This window comes from Vigna unguiculata, chromosome 11 (genome assembly GCF_037176805.1).
Source record: "Vigna unguiculata cultivar grain cowpea cultivar isolate G323 ecotype 2 chromosome 11, ASM3717680v1, whole genome shotgun sequence".
NCBI lineage: Eukaryota > Viridiplantae > Streptophyta > Magnoliopsida > Fabales > Fabaceae > Vigna > Vigna unguiculata.
In genome coordinates, this window is record NC_140802.1 from 34,483,506 (window position 1) to 34,503,603 (window position 20,098).

General features: G+C 37.0%; 3 protein-coding genes across 3 annotated transcripts; all 3 read left to right on the top strand.

Annotated features, from left to right (window-relative positions):
- Positions 1–2,240: 2,240 nt before the first annotated feature.
- LOC114168926 (putative O-methyltransferase 3) lies at positions 2,241–4,007 on the top strand. The gene is made up of 2 exons (XM_028053905.2): positions 2,241–3,039; positions 3,513–4,007. Exons 1-2 carry the CDS (start codon positions 2,269–2,271, stop codon positions 3,801–3,803), a joined length of 1,062 nt encoding a protein of 353 aa, XP_027909706.2. The 5' UTR covers positions 2,241–2,268; the 3' UTR covers positions 3,804–4,007.
- Positions 4,008–13,301: 9,294 nt separating this feature from the next.
- Positions 13,302–14,374, top strand: LOC114170319 (uncharacterized). Its single transcript, XM_028055802.2, has 2 exons — positions 13,302–13,595; positions 13,643–14,374. The coding sequence occupies exons 1-2, from the start codon at positions 13,302–13,304 to the stop codon at positions 14,372–14,374; spliced, it is 1,026 nt and encodes a 341-aa protein (XP_027911603.2).
- Positions 14,375–16,868: 2,494 nt separating this feature from the next.
- Positions 16,869–17,276, top strand: LOC146881838 (uncharacterized). Its single transcript, XM_085669362.1, has one exon. It carries the CDS (start codon positions 16,869–16,871, stop codon positions 17,274–17,276), a length of 408 nt encoding a protein of 135 aa, XP_085525488.1.
- Positions 17,277–20,098: the final 2,822 nt, after the last annotated feature.

A 20,098-nucleotide genomic window follows, 5' to 3' on the forward strand; every position in this document is an offset into this window, starting at 1 on the left:
TTTTTCTTCTCAATGTTCGATATGCTTATTTAATGTGATTTTTTATTTTTCATTCTTAATTTAATTTTTGTTTTATTTAATATAATATTGTCTATACCTTTAAATATAAAAATTTTTCTTTTTGGTGTTTTTTTTTTCAATTTTATCTTTTAAATACAAAAATTTTGAACTAAAATAATTATTTTATTAATTTAATCTTTTAAATAACTATTTTTTTTAAATTTAATTTTTTTTAATTGACCGTTTTTTAAACTTAAAAAATTTTAATTATAAAATTATCCATAAAAAAATATTTATATGCATAATAAAATTATAAAAATTAAATTTTATTTTCATGATAATATATATATATATATATATATATATATATATATATTATATACGTGTTTTCACTATAATATATTATAGAAGAAGTGAACATATCTTAGTAATTTTGGTCTTCATTATAATTTTTATTTCTCACTTCATCTGTTTCATTGACAGGACCTTTGTTTTAGAATAGAATAAAAAAATATAGATTTAATTAAAAACAGGACCATAAGAATATTTAAACAAAACATATATATAGTGAGTAGAAATAGAGAAATAGAAAATTGAAGATACAAGAAATCACTCAAACATTATCATCTTTCAAATAATTAACACAGTTTAATAAAAAAGTCACATTAACTTTTCTTCTTCTTTTAAATAAAATAAAAACTGAGTTCAAAATAAATAAATAATTGAAATAAACATCAAACAAATCTATCAAATATTGAAAAAAAAAACTTATTAAACAAAAAATTGAACATTTTTTATTTTGTTAATAATAACCGAATTCTTCAACGAGATCCGTATTAAAAGGCTTTAAATTGCAAATACAAAATTGGTTTCTTTAAAAAAAAAAAAAAACTCATATATTTCTTGTATGAGGTATTAATCTATGCAGACATAGAAACTCTCGCATAGTGGATAATGGTCAGTTCTTGCAGGATAACCTTTGCCGCTAAAAGTCCATAATTGCTTCACATGCCTGCTTTAAAGACAGACATTATGCAATTTTGTTTAAAAAATAGGTGGCGAAATGATCTTCGATCGATTAATCAAAGTTCTAAATTAAATAATATATAAAACAGAAAAAAATTATTATAAAGATAAAGAGTTAATTTAGAAATTGCCAATCATAATTTAATAGACATATTTTAGATTAATAGAAAATTTATGTAATTGTATATTATTGAAGATTTACAATTTTATCTAAACATATTAGAAAAAATATTTTAAAAAATTTATGAGTTTTTTAAAAAGTACATGTTAAAGATTTCTTCTTTTTTCAAATATTAATAAATGTAAATCTTAAAATTAGATTTTCAAATTTTATTATTAGATGGTTTTTCCATTACATAATTATCGAGAAAATAAATGTATGATCACCTATAAAACTCTTCCTATTTCATTTCACCCTGACCTAATCTAACAAGCTATATGTTGTGAAACAGACAAAAGTTTAAAAAATATTAAAAACAATATATATATATATATATATATATATATATATATATATATATATATATATATATATATATATATATATATATATATATATATATATATATATATATATATATATATATTAGAGTCTAGTTTTTTATTAAAATAAATATATGTTTTAATTCGCATTCATTTTTCTAATAATAAAATTAAATATTTCATTCATATAAGATTAATATTGATTTTATTTTAAAAAATATAAATATCTATAATTCATAAATGTGAGGCATTTATTTTGTTTTTAAGTGTTTCGTAGCTATCTATGTCAAGCTTTCCCTTCTCATATGCGTATCTAACAGGGTCATTCTGAACCACATCACTTCTTTAAATATTGATGATTTTTCTTATCATCATTATTTAATTATGTACATTATTATTATTATTAATTTTTTTATTTATATATTTTATTCCTCAATATAATATTTAATTATAAGAAAAGTTATAGTGGCAAAATAGATCACCTTATCTTGTCAATGTTAAAACTTTAATTAAGTCGTTAAATTTTGGTAAACTAATGGATATCACAACCCATTTTCCATCCTCTAAATTAGCTAATAACTATTAAAACCAAGGGTGGTCGTAAAAATATCATTTTTTAAGCTACTATTAGTACCAAGAAAACATCAAAATATTTATGCAGATTTTATGAGAGAGATTATCATATAAAATATCATTTTTGGTCATTATAAATATAGAGCTTATATGAGATTTTATAACACACAAACTACCAAATTATTCATGGAAACCCAGGGTGGAGATAATGTTTCACAATTGCTTCGAGCTCAAACCCATGTCTGGAACCATATTTTCAAATTCATAAACTCTTTGTCTCTTAAGTGTGCTACTGAGTTGGGCATAGCAGATATCATACACAACTATGGCCAACCTATGCCACTCTCACAACTCATTGCTTCATTACCAATCCACCCTTCCAAGACTTCCTTTATCAGCCGTTTGATGAGAATTTTGACTCATTCCGGTTTCTTCTCTGAACACCATGGCACCCCAAATGAGAGTGAAGTGTTGTATGTGCTAACTGATGCATCTAAATTACTCCTAAAGGACCATCCCTCCAGCATGACATCTTTGTTACAACTCATAGTTGATCCAGTTTACATTAATCCATGGTATCAACTCTCTACTTGGTTCACAAATGAAGACCCTACACCATTTTATACTGAAAATGGGATGACAGTTTGGGATTTTTTTAGGTGTAAGCCTAAATTCAACCACGTTTTCAACGATGCCATGGCCAGTGACAGTAAATGGGTGTCCAGTGTAGTGATTGAGAAGTGTGAAGGAGTGTTGAATGCATCAAAGTCATTGGTTGATGTTGGAGGAGGAACAGGGACAATGGCTAAGGTTATTGCTGAGTCATTCCCACATCTAAAGTGCACTGTATTGGATCTGCCGCATGTCGTTGCTGACTTGCAAGGAACTGAGAACATAGAATATGTTGGAGGAGATATGTTTCAAGCCATTCCCGCAGCAGATTCCATTATGTTGAAGGTAAATATATTATTCATTACATTCTATAAAATGCTCTTTATGATTACTTAATGGTTTTTGTTATTCATATAACTGGTGGATCAACAAGCCCTTTTGAGGTTGCAGGTAAAAGGAATTTTTTTTTATAATTATGAAAACATTATTTTACTCTAAAAATTTAAAGGACCAACAAAATAAGAAATAAAAAAGCAAAGGAGAAAAAGGAGGGTCCATGAAAAAAGGACAAACTTGTAACTTCTGGAAGAAACAGAACACACAGAAAGTATTGCCTCAGATCCACACTTATAAACTCAAGATAAAGAACAACTGTTTCAAACTAACTGAACTAGAGGGTAAGTATACAAAAGTTTCGTAGAAGTATACTAAATTAAGATATGCTGATTTTTGAAGAAAAATGTGGATGATATAAACAATATTGATTTTCCCTTTTCGATTTTGTGATTCTTGTCATTTATACTTTGACAATGAAACAGTGGGTATTGCATGACTGGAAGGACGAGGAATGTGTGAAAATACTGAAAAATTGCAAGGAGGCAATAGCAAGTAAGGGAAGGGTTATTATCATCGACATGGTGATGGAGAATAAGAAGGAAGACCATGAATTAACTGAGATGCAGCTTTTCTTTGATTTGCAGATGATGATGATTCTAACTGGAAAAGAAAGAAATGAGAAAGAGTGGGCCAGCCTAATTTTGTCTGCTGGCTTCAGTAACTACAACATTACTCCCATAGGTTTGTATTCTGTCATTGAGGTTTATCCATAGGTGTGTTATTGCTGCTATGCTAGTGCTTGAGAATTACTAAACTATATGTTTATCCTAAATTTCTGTATTTACCTGTTTTCTGTTTAAGTTTAGTTTTCTGTTCTTGTTTTCTTGTATTACAATCAAATATGAGTGTGCTTCGTTGTGAAGCAAGTTAAAGTCAATAAATTGTAATGAATGTTGTTGTACTAACATTCACGGTAATTTTTCTTTTTTTTTTTCAAAATAGTTTAGGAGACGTTGATTTAGAAATTTATTTTTCCTTTGAAGTGAACATGTTGGAAAATGACGTACACTAGTTAATTAATGTTAATGGAAATTGAGGTGCATAACAAATACGTCTTTCAAAATTGAATTCTGTTAAAACTTCTAAGAAATCTTCCGTATATATAAGATAGGGATAACATGGCGGTGTGTTTTGCATCTAAATTTTTTTTTTCAATTTACATTTAAGTTGTACACTGTGTTACAGAAAATTTAAAAGTGATAGATGCCCAGGGAAGAATCTCATTCTCTTCCCCATTATGTCAAACATAAGTCTTTTTACTTGTACTGATTTTTCAATTACCATCGTCAAACTCCTGTTCTCTCACCCTACAAAATCCCCAATGTGTTACTTCGTTCTCTCACCCCATTTGTCCTTTTCGATCCCATTCATGTGCACCCACCAAGTTCGCAACAACCCATTGTTCCAATGCCATTCTCGAACCCGGAAATTTCCCGACCCCATTTGTTTTCATCCACAAAGCCTTGCACAATTTTTTTTTGTGTTTGTAAATGTTTTATTTTGATTTTCCCTAACTTTACGTTGACAACCCTTCTTCTCCTCTCCTTTGAACTAACCGTGACCTTAACGGTTCGAAATTGGTGTGGAGTTTGCAAGCCCCAAACGGGTGGACCTTAGTTGTGCACAACAACACCACAACCCATCCAAGTTTTAGATGTATTCAAACATAAATAGGTTTTTTTTTTTTTTTTTTTGTAAAACACTCTAAAATTGGATTTTGTAATGAAAGTTAACTTTGAAGAAGTGCACTTTTGAATACACTGTGTTGTTAACCATTTTTTACTTTGATGGTAGAATTACAATTGTAAGTTAATTTCATATATTTTTTAAGGAGAGAAATTTTTCTTGCTGCACTTTCCAATTTTTTGAACTGTTATTATGTGCAAAAACTCTTTCATGAGTTACAAGTTATTGGCCTTTAAATTGCAAGTTATTTTTACAAAACTTTGCGCCATGTTTTTCCCCATATGCACTTACACCTAGTTATGAAGTAATGTAATGGGGTCTGGTTATCGTGTGCAAAGCTGGGGTCAATCTTTCTCATGCACTTCTAACATCTGTCAATTTTATTTTATGCAAAAAATCCTTCGTGGGTAACAATTTACTTGCTCTTGGGTAGCAGGTTAACTTTAAAAATGACACATGGTAGTTTTTCCCAAAATGAAGTTCAACCTAGTTTAGTAGAAGTGAGATGGGTTATGGTGTTGTTGTGCACAACTTGGGTCCACCCATTTGGTAAGGGAGAAAATTGTGTTTTCTCATGCACTTCCCAAATGTATCAATTTTATATTGTGTGAAAAATCCCGCGTGGATAACAACTTAATTTCCCTTGCATAGCAACTTAACTGTAAAAATCACGTAGGCTACTTTTCCTAAAATTAAGTTCAACCTGGTTTAGTAGAACTGGGATGGGTTATGGTGTTGTTGTGCACAACTTGGGTCCACCCATTTAGTAAAGGAGGAAATGTTGTTTTGTCATGCACTTCCAATATGTCAATTTTATTTTATGCAAAAAATCTTTCGTGGGTATAATAATTTAATTATTCCTGGGTAGCAAGTTAACTTTAAAAATCACGTAGGCTACTTTTTCCCATAATCAAGTTCAACATAGTTTAGTAGAAGTTGGATAAGATGTTGTGTTGTTGTGCACAATTGAAGTCCACCTATTTAGTAAGGGAGGAAATTATGTTTTCTCATGCACTTCAAATATCTGTCATTTTATTTTATGCAAAATATCCTTCGTGGGTAACAATTTAATTGTTCCTAGGTAGCAAGTTAACTTTAAAAATCGCGCAGGCTACTTTTTCCCATAATGAAGTTCAACCTAGTTTAGTAGAAGTCAAATGAGTTGTGGTGTTGTTGTGCATAGTTAGGTTTTACCCATTTAGTAAGGGAGGAAATTGTGTTTTGTCATGCACTTCCAATATGTCAATTTTATTTTATGCAAAAAATCCTTCATGTGTAGCAATTTAATTGTTCCTGGGTAGCAAGTTAACTCTAAAATTCATGCAGACTACTTTTTTTGAAAATGAATTTCAACCTCGTTTAGTAGAAGTGAGATAGGTTGTGGTGTTGTTATGCACAGTTGGGGTCCACCCATTTAGCAAGGGGAAATTGTGTTTTCTCATGCATTTCCAATATTTGTCAATTTTATTTTATGCAAAAAATCTTTCGTGGGTAACAATTTAATTGTTTCTAGATAACAAGTTAACTTTAAAAATCACATAGGCAACTTTTTCCAAAAATGACGTTTAACCTAGTAGTATAAGTTAGATGGGTTGTGGTGTTGTTGTGCACAGTTGGGGTCTACCCATTTAGTAAGGGAGGAAATTGTGTTTTCTCATGCACTTCCAATATCTGTCAATTTTATTTTATGCAAAAAATCGTTCGTGGGTAACAATTTAATTGCTTTAAGGTAACAAGTTAACTGTAAAAATTATGCATGCCACTTTTTCCCAAAATGGAAGCTTCAGGGGTTCACAATGGCAAAGGAACAAGGGGTTGCTGTGAAGCTTGGTGGGTGCACACAAATGGAGTTCGAAAAGGACAAATGGGGTGAGAGAACGAGGGTAACACAATGGGAATTTTCTAGGGTGAGAGAATAGGGGTTTAAGATTGGCAATTGAGAAATTAGTACAAGGAAGAAGACTTCTGTTTGACAAAATGAGGGGGGAGAGAATGAGATTCTTCTCTACCCGCATCTAACACAGTATACTGCTTAAACCTAAATTGAAAAAAAAAAATTAAATGCAAAACGCACTGCCACCTTAGGTGGTAAGAAAAGTGGTAAGATTTGGGAGTCATCAAATCGTTTTCCATAAGATAGATTAAATAGTTTGAAAATATTATATATTAAATTCATCAATGTTCTGGGATTAATGAGTATGTCCCCTCATCACATAAATTTACATTCATCTATGCAACTATTTTCGAAAAACTCGACCTTTGTTTACCTTTTCGGCTCCTTTTAAAAAGAGATACCAACCGTGTTAAATGTTTTCCAAGCTTAATTTCACCCCAACAATTGGGCCTTTGTCCTAGCTTTCCATATCTTGTGTACTCACTTCCATATAAACCTAACCTCTAATACACTTTTATACTTTTTTTAAATTAGTAGTTCTCTTAACCAGATATGGGCATCCCTTAATAGTGTTCATGGTCAGGGGCACTTATCACTATACCAAGCTTCCTAAAAGGATTTTAAAAGATAAATTCTAAATTATGGAAAGGATTTAAATGATGAAATTAACAAATGTGTTACAGATTTCATTGGGTTAGATTTCATGCATCAAATCAATATGAAAAATGTTAAACAATATACCTCAAATTGCTGCTTTAGTATTCACACCCCTATGTAACAATTCCTAATGTCTTAGAGACAAATCTAAACTTGTTAATAAGAACCCAATTAGACCTTTTCTTATTAAATCACATTAATCACTAAGTTCGGATGTTAAGAATGACCATAAGGAACTCTATGTCTAGAAGCCCAATGAGGATCTCCATGTTTAGATGCTCAATCAATTGGTTGTTCTATTCTAATATAGGTTGTTCTATTCATATATTGTTAAGACTCCGACAAGCGTACCAGGTCATGCAAGCAGTAACCGGTAAGATCGAAATGTCATTTCCCAAGAGACTCGTGTAATACTAATCGATAGTGTAATTAATAACTAATTTAAACTAAAGAATGAATCCATATTTTGAGTTTCATGTAAGAAATTAAATTTTGCATAAATGATTAAAATTGAACTTTGGAAGTTAAAGGCACTTAGTGAATGAAAAAGATTATAAATGATATGAATTGATATTGTCGAGGTTAGAATTCACCAACTATGCTCTCATGCAACTACAATTTTACATCCTCTACATTAATATGCTAATGTCAACCCATAAATCTACTCAAACCCTAATTCCTTAGTGGAATGAGCCTAAATTTCCTTATTAAGAGTTAATCCGGTGAACTCTTAATAAGCAAATCCACATTATGCACTAGGGTTTAAGACAACCAATGAGTCAAGTCTCATTCCTAGATACAAGCTTCATTGGGTTTTCTTGTTCCAATTCAAGGTTTCAAAAGATATTTCCATACCCAATGAACCAAATATCATGCAATGGATGGTCAAATCAATGCGAGCATTAAGTGAAGAAACAAGAAGACTATCAATTAATGAAAGATGCATATATATAATCAAAGCATTTGCATTTACACAAAAGTTTCATGGGTACATCTGATCCCAACAAAAATGGGTTTAGCTCTCCATTGTCATGAAGATCTCAATCTTACAAATGGAAGAAATGAAAGAGAAAGAAGATACAAAGAGGAAGATGGAGCCATTTCCAAAAGCCCTAGCACACCTCCAAGCTCTCCAAAATGAGTTTTTCGTGCCTCCACACTGCCAAAGATGATTTCCCCTCAAGAATCTAGAAGAAATAGGTTTAATTTTGCTACATCAGCACAGGTGTCGCTCAACGTTGTCCCCGCACCATTCAACATTCAAAAAATGCAAGCTTATCAACGCTCCGCGCTGGCTGATGGTGCTCAACGCCCAAAAATGTGAACCAAATGGGGCTTAGCGTTGGCATTGAGTGTCCATAAATGCGAATCAATTGGTGCTTAATGTTGATGCTCGCGCTCAGCACTGAAAAATGCGAGAAGAATGGCGCTCAGCCTTGAACTGCTATGTTCATATCTTCAATTTTGCCTTTTTTTTCTTCTTTCTTCTTTGGTTGACAACTTCTTTGGCTTGAGACAAAAGCTTCCTATCATTAAATTGGACACAAAAAATGAGGATTAATGGTATAATTAGATCTATGTAACCCATTTTGTATTTATTCACAAAAACAAAGTAAAAATGAGGATTAAGTGGGTTAAGAGCTCAAGAGGAGTTGATTTTGTTAGCAAAAGATAGCCAAGATAATGGTAAAAATCTAGATTATCAAATACCCACAAATATGTAATCAATTAATTCACACAGTTAAGAACATCAATATGAAGAGTTAAATATATTTGTTTTGCAATTATGGATGATGTAAGTTAAATTTTAAAATCATTTGTCTTCGTTACCTTTTTAGATATTAAATAGGGTTAAGTATGTTTTTAGTCCCCGAACTTTGACTCAAAATTGGAATTCGTCCCTGTCTAAAACTTCAATATATTTTGGTCCCTACACTTTAGAAATGAATGAATATAGTCCTTTTAACCCAATTATGTTAACTTTTTTTGACGTGTCGAACATTTTTCATATTAGTATTGGAGTTTTTTTACACTGTTTGACACATTCTTGGTTCAATATCTACCGAGAAATATGTTCGACACTTCAAAAAGAGTTAACGTAATTGAGTTAAAAGGACTATATTCATTCATTTTTAAAGTTTAGGGACCAAAATATATTGAAGTTTCGGACAGGGACGAATTCCAATTTTGGGTCAAAGTTCAGGGACTAAAAACATACTTAACCCTATTAAATAAGTGTCATCAATATCAAATTTGAGTACTTACATTGTTTATGTTTAGAAATGGGAAAGGATGACACATATGGGTTTATAGACCTTCATTTCATGACCCCCAACGAATTATAGGAAACCCAAAAAAAAAAAAATAGTACATTACAAATTCCATAATGCAATGAAAGAAAGAAATTTACCTTACTCTATATATAGATAAGTAAGTGTATCCTTACTTTTTATTCCATAACATATATTTTTTGCATTTTAAATATCTTTTAACTAATTTTCAATCCAGTCGTTCTTGGCAGTTATTAGTTATATCAGTACCAAAGAGTATTGCTATATGGTTTTCCTCTTTGCATAGAAATCCTCCCTATTATTTGAAAACATAGTAGATATGTAAGTCTATTTTAAGAAACATCTACTACTAAATTGACCTTGAATATACAATATCATGTTTTCTAACATTTAATGTTTTACTGAGTGATAGATCAACTGGAAACACTAGAAATGCCACATGTATTTCCCTCATTGTGTGTTTGGATGGAGCATTTTAATGAAGTAATTCATTTTTTTGAAGAATTTAGATTTCTTTGTGATGAAATTCTTTGTTTGGATAGAGAAATTGAAAAGAATTTAAAATGCAAGCATTTTTTTGAAGTATTTCAATTAGTTAAATTAGTAGAAATTCAAATACCATCAAAATAGGTGGAATTTGAAATTCTTCTCACTCAACCTCAAACTCTAGACATCTCTAATAGAATTGTCAATTTGTCCCAGTCCATAGGTTGGCTCGATGAGTCGAGCCGACGACACGATGAGCCAGACAAGCTAGGTGGACTAGACGACCAATACGGATCGGAATGACCCGATGACCCAGGCAGATCGGGTAGGGCCAACGACACAAACGGGTCAGGAAGGTCCAACGACCCACACAAGTTGGGCATGTAAGACCCGTGAAATTAATTAATTAACAAATGCAAGTGGAAAGAGCCTTTATGGCATTAAGTATTGTTTGATGTGATGTGAAAAAGTACTAGCTCAAGTAGTTGAGAGTACTTGGTTTGTGTGAGAGGACTTGGGTTCGAGTCCTATGTATGCTAATTATGTGTTGTTGTTTTATTATTAATTTTAATAATATGTATGAGTATGGAATTGGTATTGTAAGCTTATAAGATTGGAGTGTATCACAAAACTTGACTTGATTGGATTGGTTATGCATTTTATATGATAATTGATGGGTTGTGGGTTCAAACTTGGTTGGGAATGAAATTGGAACTTTATTTTTTTTAAGTGTAGTTTTGGAGGGAATATGAGAGGGCAAAAGAAAACCTAGAAGGGGAAGCTAAGAGGGGCTGGAAATCATCCTATAGTGATAATTAAATGAGACTTAACCACACCAAAAAGCCTAAATTCGTTTCAGCCCTTTAACCCAATCATAAGACACATATAAAAAGTAAATTTGAGGTGGAAAGGAGGGTTTCTACAATTATTTTCGTTTTGGCTTGAGAGGAGAGCGAAAATTGGAAGAGTGAGAGGCTGAATTGGGTGTGCAAGCGCTGAGTTGGGAGAGAGAGGTGGAAGCAAAGAATTTGGTGAACCAAGGAATCCCTATTCCCTTTTCAATTTCAATCAAGAATTCAGGTTATGGGAGTTGTCCTTGTGTGTTTAAATTGATTGAGTTGTGTTATGGTTTTGGACCAATGCTGTTTTAATTGGGTTCTGCTTTTCATGTAATTTGTGTATTATCTGTAACGATTGAAAGTTTAATTGGTTGAGGTTGTGTGCATAATCATGTGATGCATTATATATTATGGGAATGAGGGTTTTTGGTATTGAGTAATTATGGACATCTAAGTCTTGTATTTCGGGTAGACTAAATGAATAGGGAGCCTAATTCTATTGTTGCTTGCCATCACTTTATGTTAGAAGTGATTGATTGATGTTTGGCATTGATGTTGGGTGCTTTGAGTGCGTGAACAGAGAGGGGACTCTGCAAGTCTCGCCCAAGCGAGTTTATCTCCTCTAGGCGAAAGTTGCAGAACCTCGCTTCTGGTTTTGATTCGCGCTCCTGGTTCAGCTTGAGCGACACCTAGTCTCGCTTAGGCGAGAATGGCTTGCCTAGGTGAGGTCGCGAGGAAATCTGTATCTATTTGAGCGCGATTTTTTGTTTAGGCGAAGGGTTTTGGTGTTTGAGCGATAGATTCTGATTCAGGCGAGGTTTCTCTATGATTTTGGACGAAGGTATGACTCGCTCAGGCGAGATGAGCTCGCCTAAGCGAGATGGTGTGATGTTGCCACTGTTTCATGCTCGTTCAGGCGAGATGATTCAGCTTAGGCGAGAATAATGTGCTCGCTTGGGCGATGACACATGGCTTAAGCGAGAAGGGATTAGAAGCCAAAATTCTATACATGGTTTGTACTGTTTGTTTGGTGTTTCATAGGCTAAGGAAATTATCTGAATGTGTTTGTGGTGTTGAGCTTGAAGGATTAAGTCCAATAGGGGTCTGGGATGTGCTTGATGGTTGGACGCATGATGGGCATGGTATTGGTTGAGTTTCTGTCGGCTGCTAATGGTCGAGGAGTCCTTAGGATGGTGATTACATGCGTCGTACGCATGATGGGCAAGGAACTGTTATGTTCCCGTCGACTACTATTGGGCGAGGAGTCCATAGTATGGTGATTGCGTGCGTACCAGGGTCCAAGCTGAGAAGGCTTGGATGATTTACTAGAGACGAGGAGTCTGTAGGGCAGGACTATGAGCAGGATAGGCTCATAGGGTTGGACAACGAAGGGGTTAGTTTCGTGGGAGCACAGTAAAGTCCCAAGACCTAGTTCATGTATATGACTCATGAAGGAATATAAGATCATGGTTGCGTAAATTGAAAATAATGAAATAATTATTCATGTTATTTTTGGGATGAATGTTATAATTATTTTTCGTATCTTTTATATATTGTGCATAGCTCACCCTTTCTGTCTGTGTGTGGCAATGATTGGATAACTTGTTATCCGGGAGCAGGTGATTTGACAGGTGGGCCAGGAGATGCTTAGACTCGGAGCGAGGGATAGCATGGGATTTTGTATATATGTCTATTACTTTGGTTTTGAGATAATTATGTAACCTTTTGGGAGCCATTTGAATATTATTACAGTTTTATAAATTATGGAATCTTGTTTTTATTACATGTATATTAAAATTTTAAATTTCCCGTGTTTTAGGGAAAATGGTATTATATTAAATGAGGTATTTAATTTTCTTTTCTATTTTATTTAATAAAAATTCGTAATATTCCTTAGGGATGTTACAATTGGTATCAGAGCAAAAGTTTTGAAAATATTTTAAAAATATTTTGGGGCTTTTGGGGAGTGAGCTTGCCGTATGATTGTTGTGTGATTGAATTAAATGTTGTAAGTGAGTGAGTAGTTTTGCTTAACTAGTGAATTGAATTCTTAACAGTTGAATGTGGCGTATTCAGGCTATGACTGCCAACAAGAGGAGAAGGAGTAGTGGTGATGATGACATCGTTGAGGCTATTCACCGGATGGTGGATGCGATGCAGGTACCTGTAGCAGCGCAACCCAGAACAGCCATTGCACCAGTCAGGGTGCCAACTATGGAGGATTTCTTGTGCCAAAAGCCAGCAGAGTTCACTGGTAAGGTCTCCCCTAATGAAGCGAATGCATGGCTCCGCTAATGTGAGAAGATCTTCAAAGTGATAAACTGAGAAGATGAGCAGAAGCTGTTGTTTGCTCCTTACATGCTGAATGAGGATGCTGAATATTGGTGGGCAAGCATGCAACAACAGATGGGGACTAGGAAAGAGCCGGTGACTTGGGCCAACTTTAGGACTCGTTTCCTGGAGAAATACTTTCCAGATACAGCTAGACAGGACAGGGAGGTTGAATTCCTTACATTACAGCAAGGAGACATGACAGTGCAGGAGTATGTCAATAAATTTGGGCACTTGGCGAGGTATTACTCACAGGACATCACCAAGGAGTGGAAATGTTTAAAGTTTGAGCGAGGACTCAGACATGAGTTGAAAAGGGTGGTAACACCTTTGAGAGAGAGAAAAGATTTCCAGTCTTGGTGGAACAGGCCAAAAGTGTGGAGCACCTGGAGAAGGGCCCTGGTCCCGTTGTGAGTAGACATCAGAAAAATGTCGTTGAAGCTAGGCAGATGAAAAGTCCTTATAACCGTCCACAAGCATCCCAGGGTCCCTCTTGCTACCAGTGTGGCGGACCCCATCTGAAGAGGAATTGTCCTCAGCTGGCAGGTGGAGTAGGAGGGTCAGGCGACCGTCGCAAGTGCTTTATATGCGACAAACCGGGACACTTCGCCAACAATTGCCTAGAAAAGAAGAATTTGGGTGTGAAGAAGCCAACAACATCGCCAACAAAGAGAGCTAGAGCGGCTGGCAGGGTCTTTGCTTTGACCTCCACAGAGGCAACTAAATCAGGTAATCTCATCCTCGAGCCATGTTTATTGTTGGGTCAGTTAGTCTTGGTGTTGTTCGATTCTGGAGCGACACATTCTTTCATTGCCTATGCGTGTGTGGGGAGATTGAATTTGGTGAAACGCGATTTGGGGTGTGAGTTACTTGTTTCAACTCCCTCCTCAAGTCAAGTGGCTACCAGTTTAGTCTGCGTTGGGTGTTCAATGGAAGTGGCAGGTCGCAGATTCAAGGTGAACTTGGTGTGCTTGCCTTTGGAGGGATTGGATGTAATCTTGGGGATGGACTGGCTATCTAACAATCACATTATAATTGATTGTGGATGGCGCAATTTGGTATTCCCAAAACATGAGGGATTGGAGCTAATCTCGGCTTAGAGGGCGATAAATGAAGTGGAAGCCGAATCCACCTGTTTTATGATAGTGGCTCATGTAGAGAAGAATAGCACCGCCAAGAAGATCAGTGTGATTCCAGTAGTGGAGGAGTATGCGTATGTGTTTCCAGATGAAATACTAGAGTTACCACCGAGCAGGGATGTAGATTTCACTATTAACCTTATCCTTGGAGCTGGCCTAATATCCATGGCACCCTATAGAATGGCACCAGTGGAGTGGGCTGAGTTGAAGAAGCAAATAGGAGACTTGCTTGAGAAGAAGTTCATCGGCCAAGCGCATCACCTTGGGGAGCACCAGTACTCTTAGTAAAGAAAAAGGACGGCAATTCGAGGTTGTGTGTTGATTACCGTCAGTTGAATAAGCTGACCATAGAGAATAAGTATCCACTGTCGAGGATAGACGATCTGTTGGATCAACTAAGGGGAGCCATAATGTTCTCTAAGATTGACTTGAGGTTTGGATATCATTAGATCTTAGTCAAACCGGAGGATGTGCAGAAGACGACGTTCAGGTCACACTACGGGCATTACGAGTATGTAGTAATTCCGTTTGGGGTGACAAATGCTCTTGCTATTTTCATGGATTACATAAATAGAATATTCTGACCGTACCTGGATCAGTTTGTTGTCGTGTTTATTGATGACATACTAATATACTCTGAGAGTCGGGATGAACACGCAGAGCATCTCAGAGTGGTGCTGGGAATTCTCAGAGAGCATAAACTGTATGGGAAGCTGTCGAAGTGTGAGTTTGGCTGGATGAGGTACAGTTCTTGGGCATGTAATCTCAGCCTAGGAAATAGCAGTGGACCCAACAAAAATTGAAATGGTGGTGAAGTGGGAGAGACTGCAGACAGTTACTGAGGTGAGAAGCTTCTTGGGTCTGGCGGGTTATTACAGGCAGTTTGTGGAAGGGTTTTCCAAGATGGTGAGTCCATTGACTCAACTCACTAGAAAGGACCAACCTTTCTGTTGGACAGACGAGTGTAAAGTTTATTTTGAGGATATGAAGAAGAGATTGACCACTGCACCGATACTAGCTATTCCTGACACAACCAAGACGTTTGAAGTGTATTGAGATGCTTCATACCAGGGCTTAGGTTGTGTGTTGATGCAGGAGAAATGACCTATTGCTTATGCCTCTCGCCAGTTGAAGGTACATGAGAAAAGCTATCCTACACATGACTTGGAATTAGCGGCGGTGGTTTTTGCTCTCAAAATGTGGAGGCACTACTTGTATGAGGCACAATTTCAGGCATTCAATGATCACAAGAGTTTAAAATACATGTTTGATCAGAAGGAGTTGAATATGAGGTAGAGGTGCTGGATGGAATACCTGAAGGATTACAACTTTGAGCTGTTATACCACCCTGGTAATGCTAATGTCGTAGCAGACACTCTGAGTAGGAAGAGAGCTCATGTGCCAACCATGATGATTAAGGAGTTGGAACTAATCGAGAAGCTGCGATATATGAATCTGGGATTGGATATGGAGGCAGGCCATATACGGTGCAGCATGTTGAGGATCACTAATGAGTTCTTGGATGAGGTTCGAGTGGAAGAGGGTAAGGATCAGGAAGTGCAACATATAATTAGTGAGTTGGGCACAAAGAAGAGAAAGAACTTCAAGATGGACAGAGATGGTATCTTGCGTTTCAGAGAGAGGGTGTGTACCCAGCAGTCGGGTATTGAGGAAGATGCTCTTGGATGAAGGGCATAAGAGTCGTCTTAGCATACATCTAGGTATGACTAAGATGTACAAGGACTTGAAGGCGACTTTCTGGTGGATTGGCATGAAAACTGAGGTGGCAGATTATGTAGCATGTTTCTTAGTATGCCAAAAAGCGAAGATCGAGCATCAGAGGCCAAGTGGTACGTTGGAGCCTCTTGAAATACCTCAGTGGAAATGGGACAGCATTTCCATGGACTTTGTTACACACCTGCCAAGGTCGGTGAGGGGGCATGATTCTATTTGGGTAATAATGGATAGACTGATGAAGTGCGCTCACTTCTTGCCAATCAATCAGAAGATGTCCCTAGATAAATTGGTGGAGTTGTATGTTAGAGAGATAGTCAGGTTACATGGTATGCCTACGAGCATTATCTCAGATAGGGATCTGAGGTTCACCTCGAGATTCTGGCAGTCACTGCGGAACACCTTGGGCATTTAGTTGAGAATGAGCTCGGCATATCATCCTCAGACTGATGGCCAGTCTGAGAGAACCATACAGTCTTTGGAGGACTTACTGAGAACATGTGTTCTTGATCACCTCGGGACGTGGAGTGATATGCTACCGCTGATGGAGTTCACTTATAATAACAGCTACCATTCTAGTATTGGAATGGCACCTTACGAGGCCTTGTATGGCAGAAGGTGTAGGAAACCTTTATGTTGGCAGCAGGATGGAGAGTCTGTGGTACTTGGTCCAGAATTCCTACAACAAACTACGAAGAAAGTAAGGGTAATACAGGATTAGATGCGTGCAACTCAAAGTCAGCAGAAATTCGACGCAGATAAGAGGAGGAGGCCTCTTGAGTTTGAGGCTGGTGACCATGTGTTTCTCAGAGTTACACCTACAACAGGTATTGGGAGGGCGTTGAAGTCGAGGAAATTCACTCCTCGATTCATCAGTCCTTACCATATTACGAGGCGAATCGGACCACTGGCGTACAAGATTGCATTGCCAGCTCACTTGGCTAACCTGCACAATGTCTTCCACGTATCACAGCTGAGGAAGTACGTGGCGGATCCTACTCATGTGCTGGAGAAGGATGATGTCCAAGTGCGTGAGAATTTGACGTTGGGAGTTGGACCGGTGAGAATTCTAGATTCTCAAGTCAAACAACTCAGAGGGAAGGAGATTCGGACGGTGAAGGTTTTCTAGGATGAGGCAACCTATGACATGACTTGGGAGATAGAGGATCTCATGAGGAAGTCTTATTCTCACCTATTTGCTGGTAAGTCTTATTTTTGAGGACGAAAACTTTTAAAGGTAGGGGTAATGTAAGACCCGTGAAATTAATTAATTAAATAATTATTTAATAAATGCGAGTGGAAAAAGTCTTTATGGCATTAAGTATTGTTTGATGTGATGTGGAAAAGTACTAGCTTAAGTGGTTGAGAGTACTTGGTTTGTGTGAGAGGACTTGGGTACGAGTCCTATGTATGCCAATTATGTGTTGTTGTTTTATTATTAATTTTAATAATATGTATGAGTATGTAATTGGTATTGTCAGCTTATAATGATTGGAGTGTATCATAAAACTTGACTTAGTTGGATTGGTTGTGCAGATTCGTTTCAGCCCTTTAACCTAATAATAAGACACATATAAAAGGCAAATTTGAGGTGGAAAGGAGGGTTTCTGCAATTATTTTCGTTTTGGCTTGAGAGGAGAGCGAAAATTGGAAGAGTGAGAGGCTGAATTGGGTGTGCAAGGGCTGAGTTGGAAGAGAGAGGTGGAAGCAAAGAATTTGGTGAACCAAGGAATCCCTATTCCCTTTTCAATTTCAATCAAGAATTCAGGTTAGGGGAGCTGTCCTTGTGTGTTTAAATTGACTGAGTTGTGTTATCGTTTTGGACCAATGCTGTTTCAATTGGGTTCTGCTTGTCATGTAATTCGTGTATTATCTGTAACGATTTAAAGTTCATTTGGTTGAGGTTGTGTGCATAATCATGTGATGCATTATATATTATGGGAATGAGGGTTTTTGGTATTGAGTAATTACGAACATCTAAGTCTTGTATTTCGGGTAGACTAAATGAATAAGGAGCCTAATTCTGTTGTTGCTTGCCATCACTTTGTGTTAGAAGTGATTGATTGATGTTTGGCATTGGTGTTGGGTGCTTTGAGTGCGTGAACAGAGAGGGGACTCTGCAAGTCTCGCCCAAGCGAGTTTATCTCGTCTAGGCGAGAGTTGCAGAACCTCGCTTCTGGTTTTGATTCGCGCTACTCGCTTAGGCGACCTGGTTTAGCTTGAGTGACACCTAGTCTCGCTTAGGCGAGAATGGCTCGCCTAGGCGAGGTCGCGAGGAAATCTTTATATGTTTGAGCGCGATTTTTCATTTAGGCGAAGGGTTTTGGTGTGGCTCGCCTAACCGAGGTTTTGTTGTGGTCTGATATAGTGTGCGTCTAGTTCTCGTTCAGGTGAGGTTTCTGTGTGATTTTGGACGAAGGTATGACTCGCTCATGCGAGATGAGCTCGCCTAAGCGAGATGGTGTGATGCTGCCACTGTTTCATGCTCGCTCAGGCGAGATGATTTAGCTTAGGCGAGAATAATGTGCTCGGTTGGGCGACGACAAATGGCTTAAGTGAGAAGGGACTAGAAGCCAAAATTCTATACATGGTTTGTACTGTTTGTTTGGTGTTTCCTAGGCTAAGGAAATTATCTGAATGTGTTTGTGGTGTTGGGCTTGAAGGACTAAGTCCAATAGGGGTCTGGGATGTGCTTGATGGTTGGACGCATGATGGGCATGGTATTGGTTGAGTTGCCGTCGGCTGGTAATGGGCGAGGAGTCCTTAGTATGGTGATTAGATGTGTCGGACGCACGATGGGCAATGAATTGTTATGTTCCCGTCGGCTACTATTGGGTGAGGAGTCCATAGTATGGTGATTGCGTGCATACTAGGGTCCAAGCTGAGAATGCTTGGATGATTTACTACAGACGAGGAGTTTGTAGGGCAGGACTATGAGCAGGCTAGGCTCATAGGGTTGGACCACGAATGAGTTGCTTTCGTGGGAGCATAGTAAAGTTCCAAGACCTAGTTCATGTATATGACTCATGAAGGAATATGAGATCATGGTTGGGTAATTTGAAAACAATGAAATAATTATTCATGTTATTTTTGGGAAGAATGTTATAATTATTTTTTGTATCTTTTATATATTGTGCATAGCTCACCCTTTCTGTATGTGTGGCAATGATCAAATACCTTGTTATCCGGGAGTAGATGATTTGACAAGTGGGCCAGGAGATGCTTAGACTCAGAGCGAGGGATAGCATGAGATTTTGTATATATGTCTATTACTTTGGTTTTGAGATAATTATGTAACCTTTTGGGAGCCATTTGAATATTATTTCAGTTTTATAAATTATGGACTCTTGTTTTTATTACATGTATATTAAAATTTTAAATTTCCCGTGTTTTAGGGGAAATGGTATTATATTAAATAAGGTATTTAATTTTCTTTTCTATTTTATTTATTAAAAATTCGTAATATTCCGTCGGGATGTTACTGGGCAGACCCGACGACCCACACTTATCGGGCGTGTTTGACGACACAAACGAGTCGGGTGAGCTCGACGACCCAAACCGGTTGGATAAGCCCGACGACCAAGATGGGCCGGGTGAGCTCAACGACAAAGACAGGTCGGGCCGGCCCGACGATAATGATGGGTCGGTCGGGTCGCACGACCAAGACGAGCTGGTCGGGTCGGACGAACAAGATGGGTCGGTTGTGTCCGACGACCAAGACGAACCGGTCGGGCCCAACGACCAAGGTGGGCCTGTCGAAACAACGACCAAGACTGGTCGATCGGGCCCGACGAACAAGACGGGTCGGTTGGGTTCGACGACCAAGACGGGTCGGTCGGACCCGACGCCCAAGACGGGATTGGATGAGCCCAAAGACCAAGACGACATGACAATCAATACAGGTCAGATAGGGTCAACGACCACGGATCCGACGACCAAGACGGGTCGAAC